Below are 18,169 nucleotides of genomic sequence, written 5' to 3' on the forward strand. Positions count from 1 at the left end.
ACTGAACTCGTTCGCAAACACATCGAATGTTCATGACAAGGAATTTCTTTTCCGCGCAAATTTCTTTCACCGGAAGGTCTCTGATACGTGATCTTGTAGCGTAGATCCTGCTGCTCGTATCCGCTTCCGCAGCCTCTTATATTTATAAATATTCCAATATATAAAGAGCCATAAAATATATATTTTATGGGAGTCTTTTCTGATTCTTCTACCGCTATAATTCTTTTTTTACAAACATTTTTACGTTTTTTTTAATAAGTTCGGTTTTTTTAATAAGTTTCGTTTTTTTTTAATAAGCTTTTCTATAAGAATTTCTATAAGCTTTTCTATAATCTTTCTTTATAAAAACATATATTTTATACATATGAGTATATAAAATATTTTTTATGAAAATATTTTTATAAATTCTATAAATATTTTTCATTTTAAGTCTGTTTTAAATAATATCTAATTTGTAATAGAATTCTATAATATATAAGTATAATATTAAATTTTTATATTAAAATATAAAATTTTGTCACAAATTATAAAATGTCTAAAATGACCTCTGCTGTATATTTATATATTAATATATTTTTATATATTTATATTTTTTCGATACTTTATTTATATTTCTTTCGATACTTTATTTTTTTGCGCCAAATTATTATATATGCCATTCTCGAAAATCTCAAAGTCACAAAATAATAAATAATTAAGCAAGTATTGCTCGTAACTACCCCTAAGATTGCGCGTGTTTCGTAACGCGACGGGAAATAACGCATGGAGAAGGATAGTGTCGAGGTGCCGGAGATGTCTCGAAATCAGTCAGAAGTCAGTGAATGTCTTAAAAGGACAATTGTTGACGGTACGGCCATTATTTCAGCTTCGGGATTTCGAGCGAAGTTGACTGGCGACGTGACGAAGCGGCTGCAGCCGCTACGCAGATGAAGAGGCGGCCTTCTTCGTCTTCGAATGACGACGATGAGCGTCACGCATCGCGTGTCAACGTCCCATGAAGACCTAACAATGAAAGCGAAACCGCGGCTCCAATTATGTCCACGACTTGTCGTGTCCAGACGACCAAAGCAACTATATATGCCCGAAAGCAGTCTCCGCGCAGCCAGTCCATGACACTGAATGAATCGCCATATCTCGTTTTCTAAGATTAACCTCAGATCATCATACTTTGCTTCGGAGAGCCTCGCCTTTGCCACTGCCGAAGGTATTCTTGTTCGATATTATCCTTGCACTCGCGCGATATCCAATGAATGTCTTTGATAAAATAATTATCTTGATGATGAACGTGAAGTGTGTTAAAATCCCCGCTATATATGTATGTGAAATTTTGAAAACAATTTATTATATTCAGAGTGAAAAATATTGTCATGATTTAAACTTTGATAGGATAAAAATATCAACAAATTGTAATTTTTTTTGTCGTTTAATGGGAATCTTTTAATGGAAATTCATTGAAATATGCTAGTATTATTTGCGTTTATTTATAGGATATTTATTATTATTATTATACTTATTGTATTTATTATTATTTATAAGATATTTATTATTATTATTTATTGAATTGTCTATTTTTTTTTTAGATGTCCCGAATTTCGCGAACTTTAACTATGGTAATAAGCTGTATCGCTGTTCTGGTCGGTTGCAATCCAAAGTTTGATGATGGAGGGTAAGTCACTTTAACAATGTCCTAAATAATATATGAGTAATTCAATATTTATCTAAAATATATGCCTTCTCTTTAAAAATTTTTTACAAAGGTATTGAAAGAAATCTAACAAAATATTTGAAAAATTCAGATACTTTATTTAAATGTTTGAAAGATTAATATATTCTTCTTAGATGTTTATCTTCTTAGATGCTTATCTTTAAAGAGCTTATATATCTCTCATTTCTCATACAATATAATGCCTTCGTTAACAGGTTTGTGCCAAGTTCCATCAGTTATATGGAAAAGCATGCGAAAGCGCAGGATCAGGTAGCTATGCCGTCGTCTCAGATTAAACAACGAGAAGAGAATCTACCGAAACGCGAATCTGAGATGAACGACGTCACGGATCGCGGTCAGGAAGCGCGATTTGGTTTCACCAATATCGGAGGTACAGGAAGCGTAAGTATTGAATTGTGTTTCTCTCTTCTTCCATTTTTTTATAAATACCTTTTAGAACACACTTTTTTCTCTCCCTTTCTTCTTCTTCTTTGCACCCTCTTTCATTCTGTATACATTTTTGTGAAAAAATTTTGTAGAAACAACTGATATTTTATATTGATATTTTTGGTGACAGTCGAAATTAATTAATTAAATTCGAAAATTCATCGTTTCCGTATATTTAAATTTATTGATTCGATTAGGGCTACGGGATGTCCCCTTACGCACCAGCCAAGATAGATCTCGGCGGACTTCTCTTGGGAGCCATCATTGGCGTGGGATCAATTCTTATCATCCCAAAGTTGCTTTATATCTTATCGGGCACTTATGGTGCTTACGCGAGAAGTAAGTATATCGTTCATCCATATCGGTTGAATGCTCTGTATCATCTATTTTATTTCTTTTATGAATTCTTGATTTCATAAATTTCACAGGTTTTCCATAAATTTTTAGAAATTTGACTTCTTATTCTTGATGAGAAAAATTGTTGCTGCAAGCCGTTGAAAACGTACTATTGTTAATTTTGTTTACAACACGACGATTTTCAAAACTTCAAAAAGAAGACTCTCAAGTTTGAAATTCATAATTATTTAAAAATTATGACACCTCATTTATAAGAAATTTCTTGATAAATAATACAGCTTTGTGCATTGCTTAAATTTTCGTCAAACGAAACCAAATATAAAGGATCTGATAAATTTCATAATTTTTCAAATTTTCCAGTTGAGATCTCTTATCTAGCTAAGAATAAAATTTAAGAAAAAAGAGATGCAATGATCTTCTTCGATTTTTTCGTTAAAGAAAGCTTGACTCCAAATTTCATAGAGGACTTTTCAGCATCGTATAGATCCTTTATATTCCCAGGCAACATTAATTATATATAGACCGATCCGATGCAGGTGAGGACTCCAATTTCGCTCAGACCTTGACGAAAATCGATGACGTCCTCGCTCGTCACGGCATCGACACGACCTCGTGCATGCAACGCGCGGTGTGCACCTATTCCCAGCAGGCGGCCGCCGCGGTTGGCGACGAGAATGGGAGCGGGAACGAGGATGACAAGGACGAGAAAGTGACATCCTTCGACAAGATGGTGAACGCCATCACCAGCAATCAGGTGTTCCGCACCGCCATGCAAGGCACGGCGATTGAAGAGGCGGTGGAGACCGGCAGGGCTAACAGAAACTGCTCGAGATCGTATCCGCATTGCGGCTTCTCGATGGAGACGATGCTGTCACTGCTGGCCAACGTCATCGCGACGGCAAACGCGCGCGTCACGACGCCCACCGCGGCTTCGTCGCTATAACAATTAATTCATTTATGTAATTTTTATGTCGTTCCTTCGAAAGACGACGCGAAAAAGGTGATTAAGGTTCTTAAATCAAGAAAAAAGCAATGAAAATGATATCTGATGTCTGATTCACTAAGTCATATGTCCAGTACATTTTTTCACAATGAGATGAAGAGGAAAGAGAGGCGACGACAATCCGTTGATAATTTTAAAATATATACATAATACTGATGCAGCATCGTTTACCACGAGGAGCGGATGCTTCGGTTGCTGTTTTCTCGCGATATATTCTAGTTCGATTCGTACAACGATAGTCTCATCTTTATTTCGTAGAGAATTACATCTGTACATGTGTGTATGTGTGTATGTGTATAAACTAATAATAAAAGTGAAACTCTCTCTCGAACCTTCCTCCCCCGCTCGTGCGCTCAACGTGACAAATTTTTGTCTTTCGCCTATAGAAAGTAGAAAATATTATATAGTCTATACAGCTTTCACATTGAAGAAAATAGAATCGACTAGAGTCGCGACACGGTTGCGGCGTGTCGCTCTTAACACGTGTCAACAATCAGTACAGGCACTACCCATGACGATGTCGTTTTATCCTATGTATACGCGACGCTCCCCTCGGACAACACACGCATACATCCGCACACAGACGCAAGGGTGAATCGAAAAATAAAGACACGAGGTGTCTTTTCCATTTCTTCGACTCGTCGCAATTCAATTGACGCCCCTAATTGAAAAGAAAACGATCAAAAAAGAAGAGAAATTATCATCACTTAATTAGAAATTATATAATGCGTATTTTAAGAAGAGCAATTCTTGCAAAAATTTGAATCAACGAAAAAATTGACTGTTAAAAATAACAGATTCTCATTCTGTTCTTAATTCTGTATTGTAGGAAAAAAAAAATAAAAAAAATTCATACTTTATATCATTGACATCTGAATAGATAGACGGAGCATTAGCTATCGATTAGGACGAGGGGGACTTTGATATTCGCGGTAAAGGAGGACTCTATGAACTTCGGTTGAATTCGGTTATTCCCGATAATGATCGGTTAATAATTCGACTCCAATCATTGACATCAAAGTTCAGCTCACATGTATTGTGCGAAGTTGTGTTGTGACTAATGTCATATTATTTTTATATTTATTATATTATTTTTAAATTTATATATATTTAATATTGTTTAATATATAATATTATATATATATATATATATATATATGTATGTATATAAGTATATATGTATATTTTATATATTATTTAATATTATTATATATTTTCATATTATTTTTATATTTAGCGATTTTCTTTAAATAAACACTTTTTAAACATTTCTGTGAAAATTTAGTTGAGAATCGATGATGTCAATGGAATCGTCATGTAATGTCAAATTGTGCCGAATATAGTCGAACGTTGACGGAATTAACCGAAGTTCATGCACTCCCCCCTTACTGCATTTATCAGTTACCCTTCTCAAAAGGCTCCGTCTATCTATTCAGATGTCAATGCTTTATATAGAGAAAAATATAATTCTATATATACTATAAATATATTAATATATATTTCTTTCCTACATTAATCGTCAAATTTAAAATAGAAAAGATATATATATATATATATATCTTTACTTTTTTTATTTACCCTCGCGTATTCTCGTAGCAGGTTTATGTGCGAGATATAAAGTTTTAAGAGAAAAAACCTTATTCTCTTAAACTTACATTTGTACACTACTATCTTAGCATAACAAATAAACATTAAACTATTACAAGTCTGATAAAAAGAAATTAAAATTTAAGATAAGAGATATCTATACATAAGAGACGAGAACAATGAGGAATGTATACTGATCGGATATGGCATGTTTTCATAAAGTTCACTAAATTGACTTTAAAAAACAATAAAATTAATATGTAATAATTATAAATCACAGGGCATTATAATATTGCTATAACAGTTGATAGGAGGCTAAAGATAGCAGGAAATATTTGTATAAATAAAAAGCTCCATTCTCGCACGAGAACCCTTCTTCACGCATTTAAAATATTATACATATCCTAGAAATATATGTTGGTCCAGCAAACAGTTGTCGTTACGTGCGAGTAAATTAATAAAATATAGTGAAATATTTTAAATTTTCGTGCAATCGACAAGATTTTTTACAAACGTCAAAACGCGTTTCGCAAAAATTTTATTAAACAAGAGATAACTACGCTTTTATAAAATCCAACATCACAAGAGCAATTCAACACTTTAGCAATAATTAATGATTTCTTTTCAATCTATTTCCGTATATTATTTCAGAAATTTATAGTCAACAGAGATCTTAACTCTATCGAAATTTAAAAGAACAATCAAGTACCATTGATGTCAACTTTCTTCGGTTTCTTTATTTGTCGAAATGAGCAAGAACTTGCTTTTCAGTCATGCTGAATTATGCAGGCTCGAAAATATTTTTCCTTTACGGACAAGTCACCTTGATTTAATACTGTCGTTGCTTTATGCGTCTTATTGCTAAATATCGTATATTATCGATAGATTTAGTTATTTCTCTCCTTTGAAAATCTATTCCACTTTGAAAACTCCTTTACATATCTATACACTGTCGATTTTAGAAGAATAATATCTCTGTGATATACATATATGTGCACCGTGTATGTATTCGATCAATCGAACAACTTTTCTACAAAATTAATCAAGCGTCTTTATGATGGAAAGTTGAGATTATAAATTGCGAAACTTCCCTCTCTAAAGAAATAAGTCTTAATCTTTTTAATCAAAAGTTTCTTGTGCTAAAAAAATAATTTGCAATTCAATAATATAATAATTTAAGTCTTAATTTATCTAAAAATTAAATATCAAAATAAAGAGTTTAATATAAAAATATTAATGAAATATTAATGAACGTTGGATATTAAACTAACATAAATTTCCGAATTGTATTCGTCTTTCAAAATGAAAAACGACACTTGATTTATTTTATATAAAAATTGTAGGATCGTCGATGACATCTATTTATATCTTAATAATTTCCCTGATATCTCTTTGGTTATTTACTATCACGCAGTTTTCTGATAATATTTTCGTTTTCCTTGAACTTATCCTCAACGTATATGCAGTTTTTGGACTATCATTTCATATATTGGCGCTTCGGTAAAAGTAAAATAACTCCTATTGCCACGCATACGTGCCACAGACTATGAATAATATAATAATTCTTGCGCGTTTGTAGAAAGGCATAACACACGAGGCCCATAGAGACAAGAAGAAATCCAGCTGGAAAGCAGATAGTTCTAAACAGAGGAAAAGTCACATCATCAACATTTTATATCTATATTTATGAAGCAATAAGGATATCAAAAGCAGTAAACGACAGCCAAATTTTGACAGCCAAATATTGCATGTAAAAAGACGAAAGACATCTGATTGAACCGAGTTTATCTGGTTTGATAATTTAGTTTTTGCTTTATCACTCTGTTTGTGTATCAATTGGTGATGTATCAATTTGTGAATTTTATTTTAAAGATAAATCGATCTTTTTTGAGCTATTTTCTCCCTTTCTTTTTCACTTCCTTACCTGTACGGACGCGAGGGATATCTGACAGTTCGCTTCCTCCTGCATCTGAGTCCCCAGGACAGACCGATCAAGGCGGAACCAGTAACAGCCGGTAATAGAAATACCCAGAGCGCCGTGCGATCCATCTCAGCGCCCATGGCGAGCACAATAGCACCTGCTACCTGACAGAAAGCCGTCAACCGCGGTCCAAACGACGCCATCGCCACCAGGGTCACCCAGATGGCGAGCAGCGCGTTGAAAAAATCGCAGAACTGCAATACACTCAGTCGCATAATGCATACGCTATAGACGTCCTCGCCGGCCTCACAAGCGTGGTAGAACGTCGAGAAGAACATGACCGCGGCGTAGGCGACCGCCTCAGTGAAGTACTCGCGGCGTATCGCTATATAAATCGAGCCAAGGAAGGCAAAGTTGCTGAAGGTCAAGGCGAGCAACTGCAGGAGTATGCCACTGGTGCTGAGAACGTAGGTCGCGTCCGCGCAGTCGAAGCCGCGATAACCGCCGGTGCAATAACACGCCGAGAAGACGAAGCCACCGCTCATGTAGTGCATGCACTTGCCACGTGTGCCGCAACGACCCTCGATGCACGGCGACGACGACACGATGCTCTCCACCCGGGCGACGGTGCAGCGCGGCAAACAGTCGCATTTGTCGCACACGGTGTTACCCTGAAGACAACTGTGGGCGCAAGAACAAGTGCTGCTATTATTGCTGTTGCTCGTTGTCGTTGTTGTCATCATCGTCGTCGTCGTTGTCATCATCGCCGTCGCCTCCTTCTCGGGGCAATAAACGCGCAAACTGACGTACCAGGTTCCTGCCTCGGGAAATGGAATGTGTACGTAAGCCGGTTCGGTCGCGTTCACGTATATGTCCGCTGTCGTGACGGTATGCGCGCGAACGCAGGCGCCACCCGAGGTGATGTTGGAGTAATAACCTGGAAAAAATTAATTCATTTAAGATCCGTTTGATTTTTAAAAAATTAATGAAGAATTTTAAGGACATATAAATGAACCTAAAGAAACGCAGGCCACGAGGACGATGTTTTTCTTGTACTTTTCCTCCACGTCGACTAGTTTAAAGCCCAGAGTCACCGTACCGCCAACATCGTACACTCGACCAATCTCGAAGCTAAGGACGGAGAGAGCGTTGGCGGTCACGTTGAACGCCTGGGGTTTCGTGTCGTTACTGCGTAGGTGTTCGTAATCGAAGAGGAAAAACTCCGGGAAGGACTTCCTCAACAGCACTACCGACGTCACCTGATCATCCCTGTTAGTTTGACAGTCCAATCGCATTGTCACGTTCGACGAGTTTCCAGCCAGTAGACGAAGGGTTACATAGTGGAAGCCACCAGCATAGGGCTTGAAAGGTAAGACAGTCGTCGTGGAGTTGAGCAGACCACCAGCGAGATTGTCCTCCGCCGTGATATGAACAACAATCTCGCAATCCTCGCCACAGGACGATCTTAAAGTCAGGTTCACTTCTGCTAGACCGACATCCGGCATAAGATACTGCACTATCGTCGTGTCGGATGCCTCGTCCAATTGCACTTCGTGCTCAACCTCGGGATTCACCAGTGATGTTGTCGCTGGTGCCTCCATAAACATCTCGGTATCTAATACAGTCTCGCAGGATGCGCTGAGACCTGCAAAGGAGTTTTCTATTAATCCTATAATATATCGGTGATTTGGCTCTATTTCTACAAAAATAGAATCACTTTTATTTGTATAGATATATATTTAGTTATAGAAAAAAGCTTCTGTACTCTTTTAATGAATTAGAAAAACGCAAATAATGTGATATAATCTCTACTCGTTGAAGGAGTCGTAATAAACTGAGTCTTTTACCTTGCTGCCTGATCTTCCCCGTGTCGGGATTGGTCCAGGATCGGAAGGCGATTGCGTACCAATCGCCCGCCGGCGGGGCCTCTATCTTAATCACATATTGATCGCCGTTGCTCTGCATCTCCAGGCCATAATGTCGCCGTCGTTTGTTCATCTCCATTAATTTCGCGGCTACTTTCGATCCATCAGGACGGACGAATGGCAAGCTGCCGGACTTTAGGTACAACGAGACATTGCGTGGCAGGCATCTACCTATCCCGCCAGTCTTCTCTTCTTTCGCCGTGAATCTGTAACGCGACAAGGCATCTCTGTGAAGACTCGGATGAATTTGAGGGAAAGAACATGTAAGTAGAATAAAATAACAGAAAGTTTCAGCCTCGAAAAGTTCGAAGGAATGGGAAATTTATCGCTCTAAATTTTTTTCATCGAATATAATATTAATTAAAATATTTAATAAAAAAATAGGTACGTTAATAGAGAAAAATTAGGATTGAAGTCTAAATTTGTAAGGTCGCTTCCTCCAGAGGTCGGAGAGAAATAGTAAAAATAGTTAATAATCGCGCAGGAAACATTCAAATTAAAATATAATCTCGCTATTGATTCTCTTCGACTGCATTTTAAAAATGCAAAATCCCGAGTAACTCGTTCAAATTTCCTTGGATCCGATACATACTTGAAGGCGATCGCGACGGAGAGTTCGGGCACATTGAAGTGGACAATCGAGATGTGACGGTAGGCGTAATAATCCACCAGGACGTTGTTCGGTTGCTGGGCCACTTTCTCCAATTTGCCACATAGTCCTTGCTGAGCCGCAAGTGTCCATGCCAACAGCACGGTTAAAGCGCTTTCAAGCATATTCCGACGTCTTGCTACATAAGGATGTCCGTCCGGTTCCAAAGAATTTTGCGAGGAAGCAGAAGCTCAGCCTTGTAATGGAACTAAATGTAAAATGCACTGCACAAAAATCGATAAATTAATTCTCTCGATTTACTTGAATATTAGCGTCATCTGAAATATCATTTCTTGTCCGACTTTAAAAAGGATATTTCTTCATCGTGCTTTTTGAAGATTTTTATTTAATCTCTTTTACGTCATTTTATACGTGTCGCTTTTATTATAATTAATTAAACTGCAAATTTGCATAAAGAAAAATATTTCAGATGATAACGTGAAATAGTTCAACCTACGTTAAAAATAAGATCAGTTATCAGTTTTTACCTGCATCGTGAGTTCGTATAATACTTTATAAAGATTTCACGAGTCGATAAATAACGAAAACAGGTCGGATAAGAGAGCCTGGCAAATTAATTGATTGTACGAATTAATAGTATCGGTCAATCACATTATTTTATTATTTTCATTCTTTTAATAGATATTTTGCCTCGTAAATTTATCGCTACTCGAGACGACAAGCGATAAATGCCTGCTTATCTATTTCAATATTCTAGAACTTGAGTAGCCGATGTCGGTGTGACATTTCTATTTCCGTCACTTTTTATATATCGAGCATTCAATCAATAACTACAGCTGGAAAATATTTTCTTACGCTTTTGCTTATAGAGACAAGAGTAACTGTCGGGCGCGCGCACGTTCTACAAGCTCGAAGAATACTTTTGGTATTCCTGAGCGAAATGACTGATGGAGGGATGTACAATATTCACGAGACTTAACATTATCCGACCCCATTATTTCTTCCGTGCCCGGATAGTCGCTAAAGTGGACTGCCTTCTCTCGCGTATAACTCTTATAGAACTCATTTAAGAGATTGAAGGATAGAGAAAGAGAAAGAGAAGCAGATTTGAGATACGAGATATGCACGGTCAAGTAGGTCAGATTCCATCGTTAATTCACACTTCCTGCGGGCAGTGTAAGAAGTGCATAAGTGCGCTTATTCGTTCAAGAAGTGCGAATGATGTTAAGTGCCGCGAATGTGTCCGAGATTGTCTCGCACTCGCGACGAAATCTCGCACAATGATGGATGTTTCCCTTTGAACTTGGGGAGGGAAAGGAACTCGATAATTCGCGACTTAATTACCGCGAGTTATTTAGCGGAAAATTAAAGTCGCGGAAATTGTAAAGAACTGTAAATTGAATTTGAATTCCGTGGCAAAAAAATCCCAGTGGAATTTTCACGGATGGAAAAGCGGAGGAGAACAAAGAGGCTTTTTGTTGTTCTCTACCTTTACGTAATTGGCGAGTTGTTCATTATGAGTATAAAAATCGATTATTCGTGCTGTGCGAGAAATAAAAGATCACTCCTCTCGTTCGCGAGACGAAAAATTGAAAATACCGCTTCAAAGAGGAAAATTAACGAGTCCTTTGACAGAAATAGTATCGAATCGCTGTATTAAAAAAAGAAAAAAGAAAAACAGAAAACTTGATTTGAATTTTAATATAATGAAGACGCGCGCAAAACGTACGAATAAAAGGACAAAACTTTTCCGCCCAAGATACCGCGCTTGATAAGGGGACAAATCGACGAACGTAAGTCGACAAAGTTGAACGCAATGAGATCAGTTAGAGGGATCTATGAACGATAGCTGGCAATCCGTATTATGGATTAATTAATCCGAGCTGTCTCGGACAAAGTTATTAAAAAAAAAACATCAACAATTGATTTCCGATATTGTCATAACGCGGTCGGATATCGATAAAATAAAGCTTATCGCGCTGTTTTGAGGCAAATCGTTCATGCGATCAGCAATAAGTGATCTATAATTATGTAGTCACGTAAAGTAGACCACGATACTGTCGTTACATTACGGAAAATCGAATAGTATATCCGAGTAGCTTCGAGAAAGTGACGTCTTTGATGACGTAAACGCGTAAGATAAATTGCTATTTAATTAGTTAGGAAAAACCGTGTGCGTAATAATAAGTAGATTGATGAGCTGAATAGAATTGACGAAATTTAATTCTGAAATTTAATTTTCAAAACATGCTTTTTTAAACCCTTTTCTATCTGCATGCGTACAATTTTTGTAGCGAAAACGATTTAATTATAATTACCGATCAAAGCAATTTATCGCCTGCAAAATTGGTACCTAAACGCATTTTTCAAATATCAGTTATATCTTTTTATATATACGTGTGCACATACAGGTGTGTCAATATTTTATATAACCAATTCAATATCGATTGATTATTTACGCATATTTCTTATCAAATTTTATCAAAAATTACTTTACCAAATAAGATTTGAAAATCGGAGTAACGCGCTTTGCATTAAAATCTATACAAGCTTACCTTTTTCCACGAAGCGATTCAAATTATTTGAAAAACAAAACTCGCATTTGCAAATCAAGATCGAGATACTGAGATCATCGCAAACCCGATTTTATCACTAATATCGCCGATACTGCTCTCGAAAAAGCTATTCGAAAAATACTCCAACTACTCCATTCATTGCACAGGTGGATTGTTGCTCGCTTCCCAATTTTTCTCTCCTCATTATATCGAACTATCCGCATATGTTATGCGCGCGATAAAACAAGTACGCGACGACCGGGAGAAAATCGCGCTCTCGCCTCGTGTGCGCGACGCGTCGACGCGCGCAGTCGTCGTCGCGACGCACACGAGGTCCACGACGAGAAAACAGCGTCGTCGCGCTCGACGCTGAGAACCGTCCGCGAGACGGGAACCACCATTGATGCGATCGCAGCAGCAACAAGTGCGTGCGCCAACAACAATCGACCCCGCATCCTCTCTATCTATATACATACATTTATATAAAATAGGAAATGAAAAAGAATCGTCCCGTCGACGAGACTCCCTAGCTATTTTACGCGAGAATCCCTACCTATTTTACGCGAGCCCGCAATATGTCGTACACGAGCGGCCGCCGACGACGACGCACTGCGGCATCCGCTGGACCACCGCGACGTTGTACAGGGTCCGCCGTCCGGACGACTGTCTCTGACGACGGGCCGCCGGCGGCGAGGAAGCGCGGCCGAATATCCGAGAGCGCGACTCGTCTCGCCCCGTTCCTCGGTGTCGTCTCTGTCGTCATCGGCGGCGATACCGCGAGGGGCGATACGCGTGCGTATCCCCCGCGCGTGTGTACATGTGTGTATCTGTCACTGGGAACGAGCGCGCGCGCGCGCGCGTCGACCTTCGGCCGCCAAGCGCTTTGGAACCCGGGGCTGTGTCTCTGGCACACGCGCCTCCTCAAGCGCCTCCTCAAACGCCTCGTCAAACTTTACGGAAGGAACCTTTTAAAAGTCGAGACATCTTTTCAGATTCGAAATCCCTCTTCTTATCTGAGTGTTTGTTCCTCGGTTAAATGCTTTTTAATCGAGTTTTCTTTTCATTTTTTAATTGATTTTTTAATCGAGTTTTCTTAGCTCTTACGAAATTACGCGCCGCCTCCGCGCTTCCGTCACTCAAGAGCCCACGCGCGCGTACTTTTTTCCGATCCGTACATGGCCATGTAATTCAACGATCTCGGAAAACAAGAGTTGCCCGTTTTATCGATTCGCAATCGATCGTTTAATGACTGACATCCGGATGGATTTGCGGCGAATCACGATGATCGTTAAAAGAGAGTTTTCCTGAACTATTGCATGTAATGCGATAGAGAGAGAACAATCTCCCGTATCAGTAACTTTATGGCCAACTAAATAACCCGGATTGAGCGTAGTGGAACTTATCCCAAGATAAGTGAGCCAATGCATGTATGCGTCCTATGTATGTAATCGTGCTGTCGTCACGATTGAATGAATGATGTGGGAAGATGATGCTACCACTTACGCTCGTAAGACGATGTTATCTCGAGTACTAGATTGTAATATTAAGAAATGTAGAGAATATATATATACACATGGTAGTTTTTTTCTGCAAAATTCTTGAAAAAAATTGCGGGGGAAAGTTAATTTTCCATCAAGTAATCGCACGGTTCTGAGAAAAGACTTAATTCACTATTAAATCATTTCAATATTGTATAAATAAACTTGTAAAAAATATAAACCATGGTGTGTATAAACCGCTATATGTATAGCTCATAAAAATTAAAATAAAATTTAATATAAAACTTAATATAAATAAGATGAGCATTTTTTCCAGCATCTTAGTCGTTCTCGAAGGCATATATATGAATATAAAATATTTAAGTACGTATAAAATACTTTGCATATAAACCGACTTCGTCGATAAAATCAGACTTTAAAATTCCCAAGATTCCATCCATCGCAAAGAATGCATCGAGCTCTCGGGGTCCATGGCGGAGGGTCCGTCCATCCCATAAGCCAACGGCGAGAATAGATAGAAACTGTAATTCAATTTAATCGAAATAATAATTACTTCAAAAGTAATATCATATCTTTAAACATATGACATAAAAATAACATTCGCTCAAAGAATTTTAATTTTTCGGGATATTGTTAAAATTTTACAATAAAATTAGAATTAGAGTGAAAAGTGAGCTTTTACCTGTATACAGTACCGGAGATTATGATTCCCAGTACAACATGATAAATCGTATTTCCCACTTTACCGGGAAACAACAGTAGGAGGCACTCAATAATGTGATTCAATATAATCCCAGTCAGCATGGAACTGTACAGCAGCGCCGGGAAGTAATGATGGAAGTACAGCACTCTGGTCATCGCCCAGAATGGTACATAATGCAGGATCCATCCGAGGAAGAGCCACTTGCCGGCATGTGTTATCTTGCCGCGCTGCTCAAGGATAACGGCGTCGTCGACGCAGCCCCGTTGTTCGCGCACGGATGCGTAAACGTAAAGAATGACGAATATTGCAAGAAAGATTATGTTTCCCCACCAAATGACGGGATTACCGAGTAGGTATATTCTTTGATTGTTTCCGGAGAAGAATTGCCCCTAAAGATAAGAATCTCTTCAGAATTCGCTGCAAAGTGCCAGGATGCATGCAATGAATTCATAAGTCAAAATAACTTACTCTGTAATTTATAGGCCACTGCCAAGGTCGCGAGGACACCTCTCCCTCTTTCACTTTCAAATCCGAATTTCCTTGCAGCATCACGGCGTGCGACTCCAGAAATCTGTCGAGAAATCCCGGCGCGTATACTCGGAAACTGACGTTTGGTACTAACAAAAAAATTAACAACATTATATATCATTTTCATCGTATATTCAATCGTAGATTCAATCATCTTTTATCGCTCGCTTACATTTGGCATACTGATTGTCCTCGATGTTCCATAACGCATTTTTATCTCTCATATTGGGGTTGCAAGAGACTTCTTGTTGACTATATCCCCTGCATTAATTAAAAATTTGATATAGTAAAAAATTACCTTGCCGTATGAGTTATGAAAAGGATCAGTGTAATTTTTGTCTCTACCAACCATTTCGGCAACGTTTTGCCGCTGCACGTTAGGACGCAATGATGAAGATAATGTACGAATTTCAGTTTACTCGTCACGGTTTCCACTACATCATTGTTTTTTCCATTTGTTATCAATATTTTCCAGACATCGTTAGCATCACCCGTACCGTTCTGAGAGACGAGAAAAAAAGGCGATTGACGGACAAATCATGTGAGTAATCATATCGGGAATATATTGATCACCTTACTTCCCCGTATCCGGTGACCTGGTAGTGCTTTTTCGATATCGGAGCGATCTCCTTGTGCGAATGTAAATTCCGTCTCGTGATAATGTGCTCCAGGCGAATGAGATCACCGTGTTTGACCAATTCCGGCTCAGATGGTATCACGTCCGTGTCGAATTTCTTCACTAACCATAGATTATTGTCGTCCTTGTGGGAATAGGTTGTGATCTAACGCAATCAGATACGTGAATTAGTGTTATTGCGGGACACTTTGTCTCATTTAAAGTCGCCTACTCGTATCAAGTAACCTTACGTTTCTCTTCAATTGAAATAAGATATGCATTATATGTATTATATCTTTTGACAAGTGACATAAATTTATCACTTTATCTGAGATCAAACTCTCCACCTTACCCCTTTATATACATTATGTATAATATTCATATGTCCAAAAAACCTGTTGTTGTCTAGCGCCGACTCCCTCAGGATACAAATGCCAGTGGGAATGCAGGTATCCGCCGCCTGTGCGATGATTCTTTAATGTGATAGTGGCACCATATGCTAATTGTCGTGGCATCGTCGCATTATATAAGGAATTCCCTCGTAAGAGTGACTGAAATTCGGAACTGTAGAATCCGTCACCACTTCCGCTAGATAAATATAAATGTCCATTTGTGTAAATTGAATATTAGCCATTTTCGCACATATGATACTAATTTGCATACATTATACACAAGGTACTCACATAGGGATAAGGCAATATTAATATCAAAAGTATTTTATATAGATATTTTTAATAGGATAAATGATGAGGAAATATCTTGTATGTATATCGACGCACAATAATCTTTCTTACCTTTTATTCAAAACGGAAAGATGGATATAAAAAAATAGCATGTAAAGTAAAACTGGTAATAGGATGAGACAAAAGCACCGTGCTAATAAATGTTTGCCCACATAAGACTGCAAAAAGCAAATCGAAATCGATCTTTGGAAACTTCACTATTACTTGGAATCTTACTAATTATCAAATTAATAGCGTTATGTGTAACATCGATCTTTATTAATATCAAACATCAACTTTTATTGATTTTTGATATTAAGCTCAATTCAATAAAGCAAGCTAATGTAAAGCTCGTTATTTGTCACATTAAAAGCCTTGAAATTGAAATAATTCTCGAGAATTACTTACGATAGGCTTAGACAAATCTCCCAATTCTCGCCAGAGCTCGTATGCGGTATAAAAACCCACGAGTAAAACGACAAATAGCCCGACAAATTTCACGCTGATCGTGCATGCGAGCGAGGCTCCGGTAAACAATAACCAGGACCACCAGGATCGCGTGAATGGCCGATCTTGGAGCGACGCCACGCGCGCCATTCCCCACGTCGCACACATCATAAAACACAGTAGTATCGGATCTAAGAGTATGTATTGATTTAACGTCAACAGTCCTACATCTGAAATGCAAACGATTAATGATCTCTTTGAATTTGATTCTCGAATTGTAAGTTTAAATTTTATAATGTGTAACAATTCTTACCGAATAGAATGAAAATAGCAGAAAGGGCAGAAGCACAAATCGATTTGGTAAGATCCCATACGATGAGATAAGATAAAGGGACAATGGATGCACCCAAAATTGTACAGAACTAAAAAATGTTTGCGAATAAAAATTATTATAAATTCAATTTCAAATCAGTCTTGTATCTTTTAATACATTTTGTTTTTTATTTTATAACTGAGTTTAACTTACTATTCTCATACCGACGTAATTGACATTCTCAAATTTATCTCCTGGTTTTTCAAAGGCAAATCTACCATCGTAGCCTGTCATATATCCAGACAGAGCAATGAGCATCTAAAAGTAATTAAGTATATTTTTTTAGTAAATCTTTTTATGCATCTTAGATATTTTAATATGATATTTGATTTATCTTAATAACAGATAAGATTTTTTTTTTGAAAAATTATATACCTTTCCCAAAGGGGGATGTACATCGAAGAAGAATGTCCTATTTATATACCAACTGCCCATTTTACCAAAATGTGTTTCATCCCAACTGAAAGCCAAAAATTTTTTAGAATTTTGTCTTAAATCAATGAAATATAAATAAAATTAATAAAATGTTTAATTCCATCTTACCATACATGTTCAGGTTCTTTTACTTTGTAAAATCTAGTAATTAAAGTAAGTGCAGTTATGCCTCCAAACACGAGCCACCAATCTCTACAAGTATAAAAGCGAATTGTAATTAATTATTAAATATTGTAATAAATTATTCTATTCGTGTTTTGCATCAAATTTATAAGGAAATAATTGATCTTTATACATATATTCTCTAATAATATTAATTATTATTATATTCAAGAATGATATTTTTTTTAGAAGAAATTTTTAAAAAGAAGAGGATATAATTTATTTAGGATATGATTTATTCGTCAAGAGTAGGATTATAATTACGATAATTTCAATTAAAAACTATAGTTTCACATACGTTGCACTGTTCATCTTCTCGTTTACTTCCGCATTCGCCGCATTTTTTAATTTACAAACGGTCTCTTGGCCAGCGCTCTTCATACTTTAATCTATTATTATGTATTTATTTCATAAAGAACAAGATATATATCAATTTGTTTAATTAAAACGTACAAAAATTACACAATCTTCCGGCTTCTCTTTCAAGAGGCAAATAATAAATAAAAATGAGAACACACACTACCCTCATACACGGATGGAAGCCAACTAATTTTGGTTTTGACATATGAATGAA

General features: G+C 37.3%; 3 protein-coding genes across 8 annotated transcripts; 1 reads left to right on the forward strand and 2 right to left on the reverse strand.

The window, feature by feature from the left end:
* Positions 1-1,113: 1,113 nt before the first annotated feature.
* Positions 1,114-4,707, forward strand: LOC145966593 (uncharacterized). The gene is made up of 5 exons (XM_083090794.1): positions 1,114-1,204; positions 1,581-1,666; positions 1,921-2,107; positions 2,350-2,491; positions 3,046-4,707. Exons 2-5 carry the CDS (start codon positions 1,581-1,583, stop codon positions 3,450-3,452), a joined length of 822 nt encoding a protein of 273 aa, XP_082946920.1. The 5' UTR covers positions 1,114-1,204; the 3' UTR covers positions 3,453-4,707.
* Positions 3,741-13,814, reverse strand: LOC145966585 (post-GPI attachment to proteins factor 6). Of its 5 annotated transcripts, none has more exons than XM_083090780.1 (6): positions 13,215-13,814; positions 9,538-9,818; positions 8,868-9,151; positions 8,036-8,665; positions 7,024-7,957; positions 3,741-6,739 (listed from the first exon to the last, which is right to left on the reverse strand). In XM_083090780.1, the coding sequence occupies exons 2-6, from the start codon at positions 9,717-9,719 to the stop codon at positions 6,577-6,579; spliced, it is 2,193 nt and encodes a 730-aa protein (XP_082946906.1). In that variant the 5' UTR covers positions 9,720-9,818; positions 13,215-13,814; the 3' UTR covers positions 3,741-6,576. The 5 variants fall into 5 exon arrangements, with proteins under 5 accessions (XP_082946906.1, XP_082946905.1, XP_082946903.1 ...); XM_083090779.1 differs by lacking the exon at positions 13,215-13,814 and adding an exon at positions 13,076-13,197; XM_083090777.1 differs by lacking the exon at positions 13,215-13,814 and adding an exon at positions 12,664-13,060.
* A 52-nt stretch (positions 13,815-13,866) lies between these two features.
* Twisted (Protein O-mannosyl-transferase 2) lies at positions 13,867-18,152 on the reverse strand. 2 transcript variants are annotated; one of them, XM_083090782.1, is made up of 14 exons: positions 17,894-18,152; positions 17,542-17,625; positions 17,374-17,458; positions 17,152-17,256; positions 16,939-17,047; positions 16,587-16,855; positions 16,251-16,357; positions 15,852-16,044; positions 15,419-15,622; positions 15,190-15,341; positions 15,013-15,101; positions 14,781-14,929; positions 14,292-14,701; positions 13,867-14,130 (listed from the first exon to the last, which is right to left on the reverse strand). In XM_083090782.1, the coding sequence occupies exons 1-14, from the start codon at positions 17,974-17,976 to the stop codon at positions 14,025-14,027; spliced, it is 2,145 nt and encodes a 714-aa protein (XP_082946908.1). In that variant the 5' UTR covers positions 17,977-18,152; the 3' UTR covers positions 13,867-14,024. The 2 variants fall into 2 exon arrangements, with proteins under 2 accessions (XP_082946908.1, XP_082946909.1); XM_083090783.1 differs by lacking the exon at positions 17,894-18,152 and having other exon boundaries at positions 17,565-17,625.
* Between the last annotated feature and the right edge of the window lie 17 nt (positions 18,153-18,169).

The sequence above is a fragment of the Camponotus vicinus genome, unplaced genomic scaffold (genome assembly GCF_025532165.1).
Source record: "Camponotus vicinus isolate PSW18456_S1 unplaced genomic scaffold, iyCamVici1.0 SCAF_2, whole genome shotgun sequence".
NCBI lineage: Eukaryota > Metazoa > Arthropoda > Insecta > Hymenoptera > Formicidae > Camponotus > Camponotus vicinus.